The 18,968-nt window shown below is 36.9% G+C and overlaps 3 protein-coding genes and 1 long non-coding RNA gene across 4 annotated transcripts; 2 read left to right on the top strand and 2 right to left on the bottom strand.

Annotated features, from left to right (window-relative positions):
• The first annotated feature begins 2,436 nt into the window (after positions 1–2,436).
• Positions 2,437–7,818, top strand: LOC147858227 (potassium channel KAT3-like). Its single transcript, XM_087327879.1, has 13 exons — positions 2,437–2,633; positions 2,978–3,193; positions 3,369–3,527; positions 3,688–3,745; positions 3,885–4,202; positions 4,357–4,596; positions 4,703–4,801; positions 5,098–5,130; positions 5,243–5,428; positions 5,821–6,015; positions 6,157–6,232; positions 6,468–7,247; positions 7,363–7,818. The coding sequence occupies exons 1-13, from the start codon at positions 2,437–2,439 to the stop codon at positions 7,503–7,505; spliced, it is 2,700 nt and encodes an 899-aa protein (XP_087184005.1). The 3' UTR covers positions 7,506–7,818.
• A 292-nt stretch (positions 7,819–8,110) lies between these two features.
• LOC147858226 (thiosulfate/3-mercaptopyruvate sulfurtransferase 2-like) lies at positions 8,111–13,297 on the bottom strand. Its single transcript, XM_087327888.1, has 12 exons — positions 13,194–13,297; positions 12,801–13,076; positions 12,028–12,087; positions 11,879–11,941; positions 11,476–11,600; positions 10,720–10,882; positions 10,553–10,612; positions 10,412–10,470; positions 9,524–9,605; positions 9,387–9,450; positions 8,546–8,613; positions 8,111–8,312 (listed from the first exon to the last, which is right to left on the bottom strand). The coding sequence occupies exons 1-12, from the start codon at positions 13,290–13,292 to the stop codon at positions 8,211–8,213; spliced, it is 1,221 nt and encodes a 406-aa protein (XP_087184014.1). The 5' UTR covers positions 13,293–13,297; the 3' UTR covers positions 8,111–8,210.
• A 2,399-nt stretch (positions 13,298–15,696) lies between these two features.
• On the top strand, positions 15,697–16,480 carry LOC147858225 (uncharacterized). The gene is made up of 2 exons (XR_015530532.1): positions 15,697–15,968; positions 16,004–16,480. It is a non-coding gene; the product is annotated as an uncharacterized LOC147858225 (long non-coding RNA).
• Positions 16,023–18,714, bottom strand: PAP29 (purple acid phosphatase 29). Its single transcript, XM_087327889.1, has 4 exons — positions 18,506–18,714; positions 18,146–18,293; positions 17,241–17,635; positions 16,023–16,550 (listed from the first exon to the last, which is right to left on the bottom strand). Exons 1-4 carry the CDS (start codon positions 18,638–18,640, stop codon positions 16,107–16,109), a joined length of 1,122 nt encoding a protein of 373 aa, XP_087184015.1. The 5' UTR covers positions 18,641–18,714; the 3' UTR covers positions 16,023–16,106.
• Between the last annotated feature and the right edge of the window lie 254 nt (positions 18,715–18,968).

Below are 18,968 nucleotides of genomic sequence, written 5' to 3'. Positions count from 1 at the left end.
TCCATCTCACTCTTTCTTGTTACTTTTATTGGACCAGGGCCAAAATTAATCTGCAATGCCCCCAAAACACATTATTAACTTAATCCTAAATTCTAATCAATCACCTATTTTCGTGATCAATCACTAATCCCCATCACCTTTAAAAGCCTCAATTCCATCTAGTCCTTGGTTCACCTGCTAATTGCTTCATCGAATCGCTATTTGGCTACTTGATCTCATGATGAATTCAGGTTATCACTCTAAATCTATCACTTATCACTCCCTCTCCATCCTTGGTCACCTCGTTTAGTAGCTAACCATTTCGTTAAATTGCTAATGACTCCAATATTTGATCACCTCATCATCCACTGATTGCTCAATTAATTCATCAATCCTCTAAATATATACATACACATACATTAATCAACGGATAAATAATCTCATCACTAATCATAATTATCTCAAAATCAATGTGATCTTTCCTCATACATTTGATACTAATCGTGTGTGTGTGTGTGTGTGTGTGTGTGTGTGTGTGTGTGTTTTCGTAACACCCACTCAATTGTTTATTTTATACCTGTTTTATTTTTTTATAGTGCTTCTTACCTATTTTATATAATGCACCATATCAAATTTTATATGAGTTAAAACAAATGATTCCAATCGTTCTTTGAGGTTTCTTTTTTCATTCACGAATTATGGAATCATTCTTGAACACACGAATCATTCATTCAATGGTCCATTAATGCCTGTAAAATGTGTACGTGAAAGGAAATTTGAGAATCTTGTAACAATATTCTACTGATCAGTATGACACTGTGGATTGATGCATTGGTGTTTCCTTGTATTCCTTATATATATACACACACAATTAAGAACAACAGGAAACGTTATTCTGTACTGCAAATAAATGGGAAATCGGAATTTAAAATACAATGTCTTTAATGGAAGATTTATGGGCGGCATAGCAAAAGAGCTTGGACCAAGCAAAATGAAGTAAATGGGCAAATTAGGAAGCTTCTGACCAATAGAAAAAAGGAAACCATGTTGTTTTTTTCCCAAAATGTTTTCCATGTGTACATGGTACTAGTTCATTGTACTGTAAAATGGCATGGGGTGTATCCCAATAGTGTGTTTCTGTGAAAGCCCAACCTGTAGCATAGATAGAACAGAATTTCTAAAAGCCGATTGTGAAACGAGATTAAAGGAGACAAGAGTAATATGTATCAAGTTAGGGGTTTTACTTATGAATTACTAGCTATCTAGCTAGCCAAGTGGCATCTTTCGCAAGCTATGTCAGTGTGTGCCGGGGGGGTTCATAAGGTCGTGCTCGCTCGCTCGCTCGCATGTGGAGATCGATGAAATGTTGCATGTTAATAATGCAGACCGGGCCCCTGTCTCGCTTACCTTTCGGGGTCGGGCTTTTGCTGATGAGTACAAGTTTATCTCGGAAATGTTTGGGTGCGGATTAGTGGAGTGCTCAGTTGGCTTCTATTAATTAGTGTGACATTTTGAGTGAATAAATCCACAGTCCTAGGAATTTTGTTGTTGTTGTTTTTTGTTTTTGCTGGTATTAAGGAGTCTGTTTTTTTGTTTTTTGTTTTCTGTATTTTGGGAGGAGGCAGGCAAAGAAGAAGACAGACAGAAAGAAAGAAAGAAAAAGCAGAGAGAGAGGAGAGAGGAGAGAGGAGAGACCAACATCGAAATGCGTTACATCGAATCTCTATACACACACTAAAAGAGAAAAAGGAAAAGAAAAGCACACACTACCATATAATTACATATCTATATATTATATATGAATCTGTTATATATATACTGTATACATATATATATAGATAGATAGATCATCAACTTCTTCACAGTAGAGATTTCTGTTAGCTCATCAGCACTCTGTATTCTCTCTCTCTGTCTCTGTGTATGTGTCAGGGAACTCCTCTATGTGCTTGTGATTTGTATATATGTATATAAATACGCACACACACATGTATGTATGTATGTATGTATGTATGTATGTATGTTTGTGAGCACGAATGATTACTTAATTAAGAGTGTTCTGTTTTATAAACAATTTTGTGTTTAAATATGTTTTGTGAGATGGTTGCTTTGCTTCATTTATGTATATGTGCATATTATAAGCCATAGCAATGATTTTAAAGATTTGCATGTCTTTATAAAGCCAGTAAGAGATTTACACACTCATTGAGTCCTTGAAAATGAAAAGTTCCGGAAATATCTAATGCTATTAATATATATATATATAAAGTATCAGTTCACACACTAGGCACTACAACTACTGATCATTACAGTGAACAGATATATATATTATATATATATCATTTTACCTGTTTGCTTTATATAGTAGAATTACACTATATATAATAGTGATGTTTGATATTTACTGTATATATGCATGTATTTATTTGTATGGAAACCCTTTGCAGTGTTAATGTGTTGATGGGATCCCACTGTATTATCCCAAATTTTTGCTGCTGGACGGACCGAAGGGTCCATATCAATGAAGATCAGCACTCTGTAGATGCACTGAGTTTCCACAGCTTCTCCAGTAGCCTCTTGCCATCGTTGGGATCTGTGAGGCTGAGCAACCCTCGTCTCCCCAAGTGTACCATTTCTGCATATGACCCAGTTTATAGGTAATTAATCATGAAATATGTAGCCTCTCATCACAACTTCTTTCCAAGTCAAGGCACCATATAAAAACTGCATAATATCATGAATTCTGATCAAACATAATCACTTATTCCTTCTTGGATGATTCAGCTTTTCCATATAACAATATTCATATTAATAGAAAAAGGCTTGGAATTAGTAGTAGTTTCTTCATGCATCATATGCATCAAGAGATTGGATTTTAATGCTAGCTTGAGCTAATAATTACATGCAATGTCTTGAGGGTCCATACTTCTATAATGCTGATCTTTGCAGCTGATCAGAAACCTAATTCATGCTATCTCTTCAATTTTTTGCCTCCACGCAGATGGTGGCAGAATCTGCTCGTTGTTCTTGTTATTTATTCTGCATGGGTATCCCCATTTGAGCTGGGGTTTGCTCGAGACCTTCCCGAACGGTTCTTCATTGTGGATTACATGGTGGATGCATTTTTTGCAACAGATGTAGTTCTAACTTTCTTCGTTGCTTACTTGGATAAAAAAACATACCTACTAGTGGATTGCAAATCACAAATAGCTCTAAGGTAAATTGATTATTAGACAAATTGACCATTTTAGATAACATACATACACAATATAACACATACAAACATAGCATAACACATGCAGACATACATACACACATGATATATTATAGTGTTTGCACTCAGATCTTTATGCATTATCTCAGATTGCAGACATTTATTTTCTTAAATCCAGGTATATGACAACGTGGCTTGTGCTTGATGTTGCATCCTCAATTCCATTCCAAGTCCTTGCACTTGTTGTGACTGGAAAGATCGGGCGGGGTCTTGTATATAACCTTCTTAACATGCTACGTCTCTGGCGGCTTCGACGTGTGAGTAGCTTGTTCGCAAGGTGTGTTATGTATCGATCGATCCTTAAATTCTTTTTTTTTTTCTATTTATTCTACTATCGCTAGCTTGTGTTAAAATTCAACACAATGGATAGTCCTCATATACAGGGGACTGAGTGTGCTATATATAATGAAATCTCTAGTAAATCATCGTTTTGGCAGACTCGAAAAGGATGTGCGATTCAGCTATTTTTGGATACGTTGTATGAAGCTTTTGGCTGTAAGTTTCAGTTTCGGGCTTAAAATTATACGTGTGAAGTTTTCAAGCTTTGGGTAGTTTATATACCTTTCAGGTGTAACTTTCATGTTTAGTTAGGGTTTATACCTTGTGTCATATATACTCTGTTTTTGTGTTGTAGGTTACTTTATTGTGTGTACACTGTGCAGCATGTTTCCTTTACATAATTGCAGAGAGGCGCCATAGTCAAAACAATACATGGATATCAGCTGCACTTCCAGATTTTATGAGTGAGAGTATCTGGGTAAGATACATCTACTCCATATACTGGTCCATGACCACCCTATCAACAGTGGGTTATGGTGATCTCCATGCTGAGAACCCCCAGGAGATGGTCTTATGTGCTATGTATATGCTCTTCAATCTTGGTCTTACTTCTTACTTGATCGGTAACATGACAAATCTAGTCGTTCGGTACACAGCACGAACTCAAAACTTTGTAAGGACTGACAATATCATCTCTTTTGCTGCTTATGCTGTTTTGGACACAAAGATTCTATTCGAGTCATTTCAAATCGTCTTGGATGTCATTGTTTCTGGCGCATGTTTTTCTTTGGTTTGAATGGAATGCATCTTGTTTCTTTGTTTTCCAGAGGGATTCTATTCAAGCTGTTTCGAGCTTTTCAATACGCAACCATTTGCCCGTGAGGTTACGGAATCAGATGATGGATCATCTGAGGTTGAAGTATAGGACCGAGTCCCTCCAGCAAGAGAAAACAATGGCTAAGTTGCCGAAGCGCATACGATCCAACGTTGCTCAACACCTCTTTCTACCTGTTATAGAGAAGGTTTACTTGTTCCAAGGCACTTCTTATGACTTCTTGCTTCAACTGGTATGCCATCTATCTATACTCTTGAGAACGTGTTCCCAAGCTTTTTAATAGTAAAGAGTTAAATTGATGCACAAAAAGAGAGTCTCATAGGAGATGCTTTCATCAGGTGGCCGAAATGGAAGCCGAATATTTCCCACCCAAAGAGGACATAATTCTTCATAACGAGGCTCCTACTGAGTTCTATGTCTTGGTATCAGGGGCTGTGGTATATTATCTTGATCTTAATTCACTTATATCATAGCTGTCCTCATACATTAGATTCATTTTAGTCTTGGTCTAAGTTCACTTGTATTATAATAAAAGTCCTAAAAGTCTTTGGATCTTGCAATTTTCATTATCTTAGAGTGATCTACACATTAATGGAGAATATAATATGTAACCACTCATTTCACCCGTGGAGAAAATATTGGTTCTTCTTAATTGATCCTCAGATAATGTCAAAAGACACCACCTACTAATAGGCTTAATTGACCCATAATTGTATTTGGTTTGCATGTCTAGGAGCTTTTGATCTGCAAAGATGGGGTAGAGCAGGTAAAGCACACCATTAATCAATCGTGATTATTATTACTATTCCTAGTTTTTTTCTTAATCGAACTATTTACTCATGTTAAAAGTTCTCTTAATTTTAGAAGCATCTTTGCAGCATGTTGTAAATGCAAGACCGGGAGAGGTCATTGGAGAGATGGGAGCACTCTGCTGCCAACCACAACCATTTACAGTCCGAAGCAAGAAGCTTTCTCAATTACTACGAATCAATCGGACAGCTTTCATGAGCATCATGCAAGGCAACATTATGGATGGACAGACTGTCATAGATAATCTCTATCAGGTGTCCTTCTGCAATATATTTAACATTGTGAACTCCCAATTACTCTCCACTTTTTCTTATTTCTCCAAAGTGCCCCTAAATTTTCTTTATTTCCCCAAATGATCTTGTTAAAACCCACTCCAGTAGTTATATGGCGAATTGAGCAATTATATGTATATATATGGTCAACTTATCCGGTTTCCTCAATTATGTGTGCTATTAGAGCAATTATGGTGAATTCATTTACTTTTTCTCAATTAACAAAACTTGTTCCTTGTTCACTCTTTTGGAAAAAACAAAACTTTGGGGCATTCCAGGGAGATAAGAGAACATCAGGGTAGTTCTGAGTTTTCACAACAAAAAGAAGCAATGTTTATCCTATAAATGTTTGTGTGTTTTATAAATGATTGCAGCACTTAAAGGACTCGAAGGTTGTTTCATTGCTCGGGCTGACAACAGGAATTGAGTCCATTATGACAGATGTTGGAATAGGGATGACTTTGAGCTTGGGTTTTCTTGCATCAAAAGGGAATTATAAGCTTTTGGAAGAGTTTCTAAGAAGAGGGAGGGATCCTGACACCACTGATTATTGTGGGCGCACTCCTCTTGTACGGAGCATTTTTTTAATTATGTTATTATAGAAGTGATTTTGGAATTTCATTGTAACCTTGATTTTTATGTTATTTTTAGACTTTACTTTGCAGTTTTATTACTCTAATTTCTAAGTAGATTTAGTTTCGATAAACCAGCATATTGCTGCAGCTAATGGTTCTCAGGAGTGTATACAAGCTCTCTTGGATTATGGAGCTGATCCGAATATTCAAGGTAATGTACAAATGGTTCAGTGTCTGCATCAAAAAGAAAAAGAAAAAAGGTAACACCTATTCAAGGAAGATACTAGGCCAACAATTTAGGGATCATGTCAAAAATAAAAACGCAGACATCTAGATTGAAACACATCCCACAAAAATAAATTACCTGAATAAAAACATGGATTGGCATATGCCATCAGTGTCTCTTTTTCTCTTAGCAGAAAATAACACTCTTATCTATTTTACAGATGATGATGGTATAGTTCCTCTTTGGGAAGCAATACAGTGCCGGAATTTAGCGATTGCTGAAGCCTTATGGAACCATGGAGCTCGATTGACGCATGAACTGGAAGAGAAATTTCTTTCCAACACGGCTGAGAATGAAAGCCTTGAGGTCTTACAAGATATGTTAAAATATGGAGTTAATGTCAATGCACAAATTTCAGATGGCTGTACCCCCCTTCATGTGTCTACTTCGACGGGCAACATTCATATGACAAACTTCTTGATGGATCAAGGAGCTAATCCAAGTTTGTACGATACCAGACGTCTCCAACCATTGGACTTAGCCAAACAGCAAAAGCAAGAAAATCTCGTCAATCTTTTGCCCCAATATATTGGAAGCCGTAAGGATGATGACAAGGTGAATAAGGGAACGTCTTTGCAAATTGCTGAAAAAGAGCAAATGAATAAAGCATTAGAGAATGGGCTGGACAATGATACTCTTTCAGCTGAGACAATGCATGGTGCGTTGAATACACCGACGTGTGGTATCAATCATTCAACGCATTGTACTCGTTCTTATTCCAAACACAATCATTGTAAAACATTGGAAGTTGAAAAACGTGAGGGAAGAGGGGTTTTGTGCAATTATTCAAGAAACGTTGAAAGGAGTATAGGCAGAGCTAGATGTGGACCTATTAGGGTAGTAATTCATCCGTCACATCCAAAGGGCAGCTATTCAGTGGTGCAACTAGGGAAGCTCATTAATATACCAAGTTCATTGCAAGATTTGCTACAAATTGCTAGTATGTCTGGTTCTCTCTTTCTCCACTACACAGTTTTGGTTTTAGTCTTCTTTGGATTAAAAATCAGGTAGATTAAAAGCTTTGGTTTGATGCATTATGCAATGTTATTACACAGGAGTCGAATTCAAACACCTCCCAGTGAAGATATTGAGTGCGGGATTGGCAGAGATTAGTGACATTCATGTGTTGAGAGACGACGACCATATATATGCAGTTGATGAAGATGAATTGCATAGGCTTCTAGCGCTCCACGACTAAGCATATGAGAATACATAATCATATTAAATAAAGGATGATTATATATGACATGACCATGAACAAAATCGAGAATGCATAATCAACAATGAGTTATGCATATGCATTTGTAATATTTTTACATCACCCCATATCCGCCATGAAGGATATCAAAAGGCACTTATAATTCGCACACTGCATAATTGAGATATATAAAAGAAATTTTTTGTTACAAAGTCACATTTCATCACAAAGATAAAGCATTGATAAGGGGTTAACAATGCCTGCCAATCTTGTGCACGATTATGTCACACAAGCGTTGCTATCAAGGCACAAGTGTTTGTAAAATATATAATCAATTTCAATTGAAATGCAATTATTTACTGAATCAAATGGGGATGGCGAATATTTTATCAAATATAATGTGGATATATATTTGAAACCTTAAAAATATTTGGTAATTTTGATTGCTCTATTGGGACATTCTATTTTAGATACATTTGAATATAGTACATTTATTGCAGGAGTCTCACAACCAGCATTGATGCTTATATTTAGGTTCTAGATAATATAGCTACTCTATTTTATTGGCATTATCTTGTGGTAGGGAGTCAGGATCTCTACTCAAAAAAGAAAAATTTTGCCACATTACATTATTCTTCTATGGAAGTTCAATATAGAAGCTCCCATGCATGTGTTGGGAATTTACTTTTTCATAATATCCGTCTATTATCCAGAACTAGTAGCGACAGGAGTATCTGGAAGCCCTCCCCATTCTGTCCAGGAACCATCATATACAGAAATATCTTCTTTTCCCAGTCGATGAAGTGCCTGAAAACCCCTCAATAAAAAATGAAGTAAAGGATATGAGATATTGATAATTTCTTGGACAAAAGGAAGGAATTGGAGATAGATAGATGGATGGATGGATATATATAATATAAATATGATGTAATTAATAAAAAATGAAGTAAAGAATATGAGATAAACAATACATCAATTATCAAGTTATCAACAGTAACACCTTCCAAGATCAAATTTGATGTAAAATAGTGGAATCTCACCAATGCAAGGACGCATGCGGTCACTCCAGTGCCACATGATGCTACTATAGGCTTGGAGAGAGAGAGACCTGGAAAAAAAAACATCATGATTACTATAAAGTTAATGCTAGATGTACGGTTGTTCTGATATGCTGGCAATTACACTTCATTGGTCAAGACTAACAAAAATGTTCTGATGAAGTGAGAATCATTTTACGGTACACAAGTTGTTCCAGTGAAGTCAAAAAATAGTATACACTACACCTCAGGGGGAGTTAAAACCTATAATAGATTAACGTACAAGTATCAGTCTTCCCAACAAGGGTAATGTAAACCTGAATATGATCGATGACAATCTGAAACTAATACACGTTGAAAAATGGTCAGCAGATCCACGAATGCAAACCCCACCTTGAGATGTACATCATAACTTGGTACATACCTATTCTACAGGTACTGAGGTTATGTTTCCACGACTATCTCATACAGGTTTCCTGTCTCAGATTCTGAAACTTAACAACCATATATCCTACTGCCTCAAGACAGTTTCTTCTTTCAAAAACTCCATCTAAATACTATATGTCCTACCCCTGCACAGAAATATCTACATATAAGCTCCATTAACAATTCCTTGAGTTATGGAATACTGCATTACAAAGCTCTACAATAGACTCTGTTCCTCTTTCCACAGAAAGATAAGGTAATGTGTGGCAACGATTACACGAAGTAAATTAAGAACCAAATAAAAATGATAATCATAAGATAAATATTATACTTGCCTTCAGAAGCCCTTGGGTTCATACATGTGTGGTTCAACTAAATTTTCAAATAGAAATTTCATTATTTTTAAAAGTGACTATACCTGCTGCTTCAAATTTTTGCCTCAGTTCTGAAGCCTCCAGTAATGTCGTGCCATCTTTAAGCACCTAATTACAAGGTGAATACAAAAGAGAATAAGTAAAACAAGTTCCTGAATCCAAAAAACCTGAAATACCTTACCTCGGTGAAGGGTACACATATACTGCCAGGAACATGACCTCCTCTGATACCTTGTCGTGGTTCTGGAGCTACACCATCAAACCTGATGATGACAGATTGTATCCAAACATGTTAAGTCTAAAGGAGTTCGCTGAGTATACAGTTTCATTCAGTCTTCAGAAAATCAGTTTTTTACAGACAGTGTAGGAGGCACATGCCAGCAGAAATGAAAACAAAGAAGAGTTCATGGGATTTAATGGTGGGAATAGGCAAAGTGTACAGAATAACACTTAAACTAGTGCTTTTAAGACAATACATATTTATTTATTTATTGCCTTGAAGAATAGGGGTATAGATGTTTTGGCCATACTTGAAAACACTTAAACTAGTGATTTTAAGACAATACATATTTATTTATTTATTTATTTATTGCTTTGAAGAATAGGTGTATAGCTGTTTTGGCCAGCCGTAACAGGTCAAAACCCTAATCCAACCCACAGAAGGTGAGAACCTCTAATCCAACCAGTGGTAGGTGAGAATCTTGATCCAACCAACAGTACGTGAGACCCCTAATCCAACCCATTGGTAGGTGAGAACATTAATCCATCAATGGCACATTGTAACCATCATGGTCTACAAACAAGTAGCCACCATCAAGTGTCTAAACTGGGTATTCTATAATCTTGTGATGTCCATGATGGCTTCTCCTCCTCATACCTAAAAAACTGGACATCATCAATGGGAAAAGTTGGGTATTTGAAACAGCTCTAGCACTAAGAAAATTTAAAATATTCTCATGCATAAAACCAATGTCAGAAACATGATTTCATGCTATGATCTAAGCATAAATATCCACCTTCTAGTTAGCATATGAACCTGAAGAAAAATAATTTTTGTTTAAAATCTAACCTGGCCTTGCTGCGAGCATCTATAAGCACCCGTTGTTTATGCTCTATATTGTGTTTCACCTTGAGAATGAGGGCAAAACAAACAACATCAATAGGAAAACTTTCTCTGCCTGCTTGTATTTAAAATTAAATTAATGCTTACCTGATCTGCTGACCAAACAAGCTCAGACTGCAACGATGCTTTGAAATTTCCTGTTTCAACCTGCACAACATGAAGCCACATCAAACATTTCATATTGACTTATAACAACACCAATGATGATACTATTGTGATTTATCAGTGACAATATACAAGCATCATAGTCAGACCTGTTGTCCTTTGTAAACATCCTTTACAACTTCGGATGCTCTTTTGATCCTTTCCACCAAGTCATCAGGAATGACAACATCCAAATTGAAACCAAAAGCGCGCCACTTAGGAAGGCCCCCATCTAAGACTAGAACATTCTCATGGCCAAAAGTGCGAAACATCCTACATAAGCATAAAGTAATGGTTGAGCATTGATACTGCTAATGAACAAAATAAATGTAATAATAAACTTCTTTTTCTGCATAGCATGTTCATAATTTGACTTTTTAAGTCCCTTGAAAAAACAAACTACATTATATATATATATATATAAGGAATCTGATGAGCTAATGAGATTCACATTTGATCCAGCAACTACTGAAACTCTGATACTTGGACTGGTCACACAGCTTAGTTAGAAAAGGATCAGTGAATGGAGTGTTGTGATAGCATATAAGGAAAGCTATGCTTGAGATAAATGCATCAACGTAGTTTCACGTCAATATTGACACATACGAAGAAATAGACATTTTTCTCACTATTGTTTGCATTTGTCTTGCCAGGCCAGATGTTGCTAGCAGGGTAGACAAAGAAAATCATACACAGAATACAAAACGAATCAGAAGAGAACACAACAACACCAAAGAAAACTAGTTACCTCGTTTAAGCCAACTCATATGAGATTTTTGTGAAGTTGTTATGAAAGAGGTTAGGAGCGAAAGAAAGAGCACCAAAGAACTTAGATATAGCAAAATATAAATAGTTAAGCATTTTACCACCAAACACGCGCTGCACTGAAGATCCCTTTGCCATCATAAACAACTACTGTATCACTGTTATTGATTCCCAAGGAGGAGACAGCAGCAGCAAAAGCAGATTCAGATGGAAGCATGTGGGGCAACTGCCAATTAGTAGATAGAATTAGATAAGTTGAAAGGATTAATTCTGGACGCAAATAGGGTAAGAACAGAAGTATCTATAAAATATCTTTGTAGAGGTCAAATCACTATGACACAAATAGCATGTTAAATGTCTTTGAATAGGAAATACAGAAATAAGACTTGAGTACTCTTACCACCAGCCATCATAGAACCAAATCAAATATTAAGATAGATGCATCCAGATTTTATCATCATGCAAGTTTGCGATGATACGAAAGTTTAATTACAACATGCTTACATCAGATGTTGGATCCACTACACCATCAACATCAAAAAATAATGCACCAGGGATTCGGCATTCCTGTAAAGACCGTAGAAAAAATTGGTCTACTCTTCTATATTATTCCATATGCAAAACAGAAACAAATGCCAAATGCCAAGTGAAACCTTGTATTCTTGAAAAGGGTTTCTCTTGTCAGCTGGCATATACCATGATGCATCCAAAATCTGCAAATTGAGCAACTATAAGTCCAGAAAATTGACTACACAAATATGCTTCATAAGAAACGAAATGCAAATGGCCCCCTTTGATAAGCTCAGGGAATCATACAGTCATTTTATAAAACCATAAAACCATATCTTGATATCAACAATATGTGCAACATACCAATCGCCTTGAGTGGGTTATCATACAAAGAATTAAATAGTGTGCGTGTCTTCACAGAAATTAAACCATGGCATCGAAGATTGGCCACATCCAAACAGTAAACATGCAGAACATGAAGTAGCATAGTACCTTTCAAAGGTCCAAATAATTTTCTACTTTCATGGAACATAGGCAAGTATTCTATACTTGGCTCAAGTTTTGCAAGAAAGTAATCACCCACACACATATACATACATACATATACATATCTATAAGTTAATCAATCAAGTGAAAACTAACCTTACATAGTATAGGACCAGCCTAGTACCGTATAAATGGACAACAAGGTAAAATATCTGATCCAGAGATGCTAACTTGATGAAAACTCGTTCGTATTCAGAAACGGAGCAAAATTCTGATCGTTTAAAAGAATGTGCTTTTCATGGGGCTTTAGCATGGTGCATTTGCCTTTCACCAAAACTTACCAGTAAATTTTATATTTTCTCTAATCAAAAAGTATGTTGATTAGCAGTTAATTTGACGCATTATAGAACATTTCCAAACAGAGAATTACCTTAATATTGGGATCATTGAGACGTGAGAGGAGCCATTGCGGTGAGACAACAGGATCAGACATTGTTTCTTTAGTGGAGTTCTGAACTGAATCAGTTGAGAATGCAGAGACGAGAAAACTTTTCTGAGATGTTGCCAAAGGAACTCTAGCTGAAATGAAGGTAAAGGAGTTCCTGGTAGACGTAATGGGGAAAGACCTAGCCTTAATACAGTAGAAATCCAAGGTCGCTGACGAGGGAGAAACCTTGCAAGACCATTGGGCGAGGGGAACGAAGGTCTGCCAAAAGAAACAAAAGGGGAGAGTGGAGAAAACATGATCAACAAATGGTGAAAGAAGAAGGGAGAGGAGGAGGAGGAGGAGGAGGAATTGACTGAAGGGGGAAGGTATACAAACCTTTGAAGAAGAAGAAGAAGAAGAAGAAGAAGAGAGTGAAGAAGGTCGATGGCGGAAGAGAGCTGCAGCAGAGCTTCTTATCATGACTGTAGCTCGCATTCTTACGAGAAAGAAAGAAAGAAAAGGATGAATTGTTTGATTGATGGATGATTTGCTGATGATTGATGATACGCAAAAATTTGTTCTTCTTCTGCTGAGTTCTCTGTTCCTAGTCTTAAAACAAAAACAAATAAGACACAAAAAAAAGGAAAAGACACCATAGCCCAACTCTGCCCAATAAACATGGCCGGCCGGCCATAAGGCCAAACACATAGGAAATCCCATGCCTATATGTATGTATGTATGTATGTATGTATGTATGTATGTATGTATGTATGTGTGTGTGTGTGTGTGTGTGTATGTATCTATCTATCTATCTATCTATCTATCTATCTATCTACCTATGTATGTATGTATGTATGTATGTATTATACCCATGAGACAACCTCAATCTTTACGTATGGGCGCTTAACCACAGTGGTCATGATCTGGTACACTCCCCAACCCTTGTCTGACTCACACCCCCCCATCCCAACGTTGGCACTGTTCCATGTACATCCTCATGGTTGTTCATTTCGAACCAGCGTTGGCTGACCTTCCTTTTGCTCTCACGATGGTTGCCTACTCTCAGAGACATGATTTGGGAACCCCCCCCACCTAGTGACCGTTGTCGGTTACTGATATTTAACAGGGAATGAAGCACGCACACGTAAAGGGTGCTCAAAATTATGTGATCCTTGCGCGTGAAGTTGTCGACGAATATTTTTTACACCGTGAGAAATTCAAACTCCTCCCACCTTTTGACAATGTTCTAGAGCCTTCTTAGCCAACCATCTTCCAAGATTTGTCCTTGATCAAAAGAAGTGATTCCTTGATTTATGTCTTATTCAATGAGGCTGAAAGTAAATCCTATGTGCCAAAAGAAGAGTACATTAATCGATATTGTTAATGGCCAACATGTGATGCATGTGAATGAATGCCATTGTAAGTCATGCCACGGTCTCCTATATGACTCAAGCCAGATTTTATATAACATTATGGAGATATATATATATATTGGTTGTCAATCATCAAAATAGTATTACATAGAAATCAAACAGCAAATCACCTTTACAAAGCAACATAAGAAAATGTGCAATTCATTGATTCAGCAATAAAAAGAATAGTTTAAACTTTTTACCTTAAAATCCTTGCATGAAAAAGAATAAAAGAGATACGGCACGAGCAATTTCATGCTTTGAAGAGTGTAAAGGAGTTGTATTATATATTAAGCACTTTGAAAAGGATCAAAGAACGACATCATAAATATCATGCTTTGATTGGAATAGATGAGTAGATTGATTATTTGTGGATGCCATGTTTTGGAAAAGTTAACTTGCACATTGTAAAGATTGACTGGTGTGTTGGTGGAATATAATTGTAAAGATGAAATTTGGTAGGCTAAGGTAGATTGACTGATGTGTTGGTAGAATATCATTGTCCATAAGGGAATCGGTGTGTATATCAACATACATATAATTAAACTAGTAGTATTAGATCGCCAAGAAAGTAGATGTAAAAATTGCCTCCTAATCATGAACTTTAGTTATAGCATGTCATGCTAATAGTCTACTATTTGCTTCATTGGCCATCATGATGCAATCACACTTGTGTGCTCACGCACCCACAATCCCTTGTTAGTATACTCATTTACTAATCCCTTCTAAACAATCCTATCATTTCACCAAAGCTTTGTGAATTTAGTATGGTTTAGCCAATTTTTCACACAAGGTCAAATTTATTATCCCAACATGTGTAGTTGAGACTTGCAAGTTAGTGGGATCTCCTTCCCTCTTGTAGAGTTTTCCCACTTGTATTACAAGCTTCACGAAAATGAGTTTTTAAAGATACTACCAAGCATAGGTTTTTAGATCAAAAAATGGTCAAAGCATTATTGATGACAAAATGTGACAAGATGTATACTTCAATCTTTTCACTTCTTTATGTATTTCTTCAAGCTAAGGAGTCATACAAAGTTTAAATGTAACACATTTCATTTGTGTAACACCTCGATCAAATTTGATGAGCTATGGAATATGTAATATGATGTATAAACATAAGATTTCTTTGTCTAATGCATGTATAACGTCCAATCAAAATGCAAATATATTTGATCAAAACGTCCAAATTTCCTAATATCAAGAGGACATAAAAAGATTTATTGCTTGCAAATATGCTAGTGTGGTGCATTTATATGTGTGTGTTTGGGCTACTAAGAATGAATACATGGATATACATAAACAAACCCTATCCATAATATTGTCATGTCCTTTAGACTTATCTAAACACTAAATCTCTTATCACTTTTGGAATCGCTCAACTACTTGAGAAACCCATTTCGTGCTTCACAATTGCAAAAGCCAAAATTTCTTATACAAAAAACGGGATAAAGTTAATATATAAGCATAATGTAATGTCCCTTTATCTACACAAATGCATCTATTTTTCCTTGGTCGAGCACGATGGTGACAACATCATTCCTCTAAACTATGATTTGACTAGCAATCATTGTTCTTTTATTTTTGCACGTTGTATGTAGACTTCAGATTTTTTCATAATAATATGCTCAAAAAGGATATGCCACATTGTGGGCTCGTATCTACGAACCAAATATGGTCCAATACCATGCTTTTTGTTCCAATATAAGCTTGGAGTTAAGGGCAGTCTTTATTCCATAAAGATTAAGGTGAAGATTCAGTTTTTATTGTTAATTGTGATGCCAATCTACGTAGCTTTTATTCTGGTAAATTGTGATAGTGGAATGCTTCTTCCATATTGTAGAGTGAATGATACTTCCTCACCTCTCGTATCCCACATCATAACGGAAATTTTATTTTATGTAGACCATAAGACCTCTTGGTTGATCGTGCTAAAGACATTGTCGTCCAACCTCTTCCAAGTCCTTATTTCATTAACACCTCCCCATGTACCATCATTCTCCCTCCCCAAAGAAGCTACAATTATCCGAGCTCTTCTCGACCATCCTGCCAGCCCGTAGGCATGGTAACCGAAACCTCCACCATAGCATAGACTCAAACCCTCGAGCTCACCACAAAAATCATTGACATGATCATGACCCACAAATGCCGCCTTCACATCGCCATCGTCGAGCATTGATGAAAAAAATCCAGAGTTCCACAATGATGAACTAATAGGTTCTTGTCTCACTCCCACCCTGTTGGATTTGTCGAAATAACTGAACTCTGGTATGGGGATGTGGAAAAACGTGAGTCCAGGAGCCGCAGTGTTTTGCGCTGCTGGTTTGCTCTTGTATTCAGCCTGCCATCCATCCATTTAATCAATCACACCTTTAGCAAATTGTTACCTTTTCCACGAAATTGCAATGTTGCGAAATTAAGTTTTGATGATTGCATGTAGTAACCAAAACAAAGACAATAATGGTAAAACAATTCTTCCATTCATTGATTCCAAATTCCTCTCCTTCCTACCATAGCACAAAAAATGAAATGGCTATGATTGCATATATATTGTGGTCAGCCATTTGATTGCACATAGTGACTACAATCGAATGTTAAAACAGTTCTCCATTCATGACTGCACTCATTTGGTTTAGTTTTTGTTATGTATGAATGGATTGGTTTCGAAGCCAAGAAACCAAACCAAACTAAGCCCATACCTAATCTCAAGTATGAATCATGTGGGAAAACCATATTGGGATTAACTATAAGGGCCCATTCTAATTTCAAATACAAATCATATGTGCAAATTGTCAGTGTGTAGACCTTACTACCGAATGTTAAAACAGTTCCCCATTCATGACTGCATTCATTTTAAAGAGAAAACGAAAAATGCTGTGAATCGATGTTGACAATCCATTTAAAAGCATTGCCTTTCATATGAGGGATAAAAACAATCAGGACATCTTCATTTCAAAGTTCATACCACTTAGCTATGCCCACACTGCATTAAACTTCAAATTAAAACCAACTCTTTTTGTAGATATTTTACCTTCAATTTGGATGAGGTTTCCAAGAACCAGACTTGTTGGCTAGGCTTAATCCAACCATAGCCAGAAACGTTCACAACAGTGGAATAGTCACCACTATCCAAGTAAAAGAGGTTGAGAACACTCTTGTTAGCTAATGAAGATCCTTCAACGCCTTTCACCTCGAGGTTATAGTTACCAAATCCATCAATGGTGTAACGAGGATATGGATTGACCCGAGCTCGTGAGTGATTCATGGACACTATGTGTTCCATCAGCTGGTGGCGACTGAGGTTTCCTTCTTGGTCATGATTTCCGAGAATGGCTGCCCATGGGATCCCGGCATCCACTGCAGGAGCAAAAGCTGCCACTTGAGAAGCTGCAGCATCATGACAATCACTGCCAAAGATGTTGTCTCCTGTAGGGATGGTTTTTGGTTAAAACTTACACAAAACGGATGGACATAATCATATGCAACATGCTGGGTATAAGAAAGACATGATTGGGACATTATGGGCATGTCAAGAAAAAACATGAGATGCAACATCACAGACATATGTCCAGCCATGAGATGCAACATCAGAAGAAATAACATGAGACAAGATGGAGATAAGAAGACATGATATGCAATATAGTGCGCAGCCATAACGGAAATAGAAAACACGATGAGCAATATAAGAACCAAATGATGTGCAACGAGATTAACAATCTAAGAAATCAATTTTATGCATCAAAAAATGAAGCAAATAATGGCAGACAGAAAAATGGAGATGAGAAACCATGATGTGCCATATAATGGACCCAAGCTGAACTGATTTGCAATATAAAATGGACATAAACAATCCACTATATATACAGCATAACAATAGATATAGGAGCCTGCAGTTGGCAATGGCATATATGTGAAGTCAAAAACCACATGCTTTACCTGTGAAGACGATCAAATCAGGCTTCTCAGCGGCGATCATACGACGAAGGAACACTGTCGTGTTGAGATCTGAGCATGTATGCATCTGAGATTCCGTGACATCCTCGCATGGTGTAGAAGCCCCGTTTGCATAGTGCATATCTGCAACCTGAGATAGACATGCATATATAAGGAGTATAGGCATAAAGACAGAAATCATGCATGCATGCATACATACATACAAGCATCAGGAGGGGCATATGAAACAAATGATAGATAGATAGATGCATCCAAACGGATGCCAAGATACACGGAACAAAGTGGGGATGAGAATCAAAGAAATGATCAGAATCAGGGCATTCTGAGGTGCTGAGTCCTCACCTGCAAGATTTTGAATTGTCCTGTGGAAGGATTGAAACGAAGGGGGGGTAGGGAGCCCAGCACCTGCTGAAGAAGAAGCAGTGGTAGGAGAAGGAGAAGCGACATGGTGAGGAAGCAGGGGAGGGAAGAAACCATGGGAAGCTTGATTCTTTGCGTTTTGAGACACGCAAACACAAACACAAACACAAACACAGCACACTCTCTCTGAGCTCTCTCTCTCTATCTCTCTCTCAGAGTCAATCTATCTGCATATCTGTTTCAGTCAATCTCTCCATTGTATATGTATGTACATATAAGGAAGAAGGTCATCGGTCAATGGAAACAGAGTATAGGTCAAAAAGGTCAGGTCAACAATAGGGGCTTGACGTTCAAAATATCTTAGACTAAAGGTCAAAAGGTAAATTGCTCTTTTTTGTTCAACACTCAAACACACTATCTATCTATCTATCTATATATATATATA

This window comes from Azolla caroliniana, unplaced genomic scaffold, assembly GCF_043228905.1.
Source record: "Azolla caroliniana isolate FFs.n. ecotype wild unplaced genomic scaffold, voAzoCaro1.0.p SCAF_11, whole genome shotgun sequence".
In the NCBI taxonomy this organism is placed as follows: Eukaryota; Viridiplantae; Streptophyta; class Polypodiopsida; order Salviniales; family Salviniaceae; genus Azolla; species Azolla caroliniana.
The sequence above is the reverse complement of the archived record's forward strand: the minus strand, read 5'-3'. Positions and strand labels throughout refer to the sequence as shown.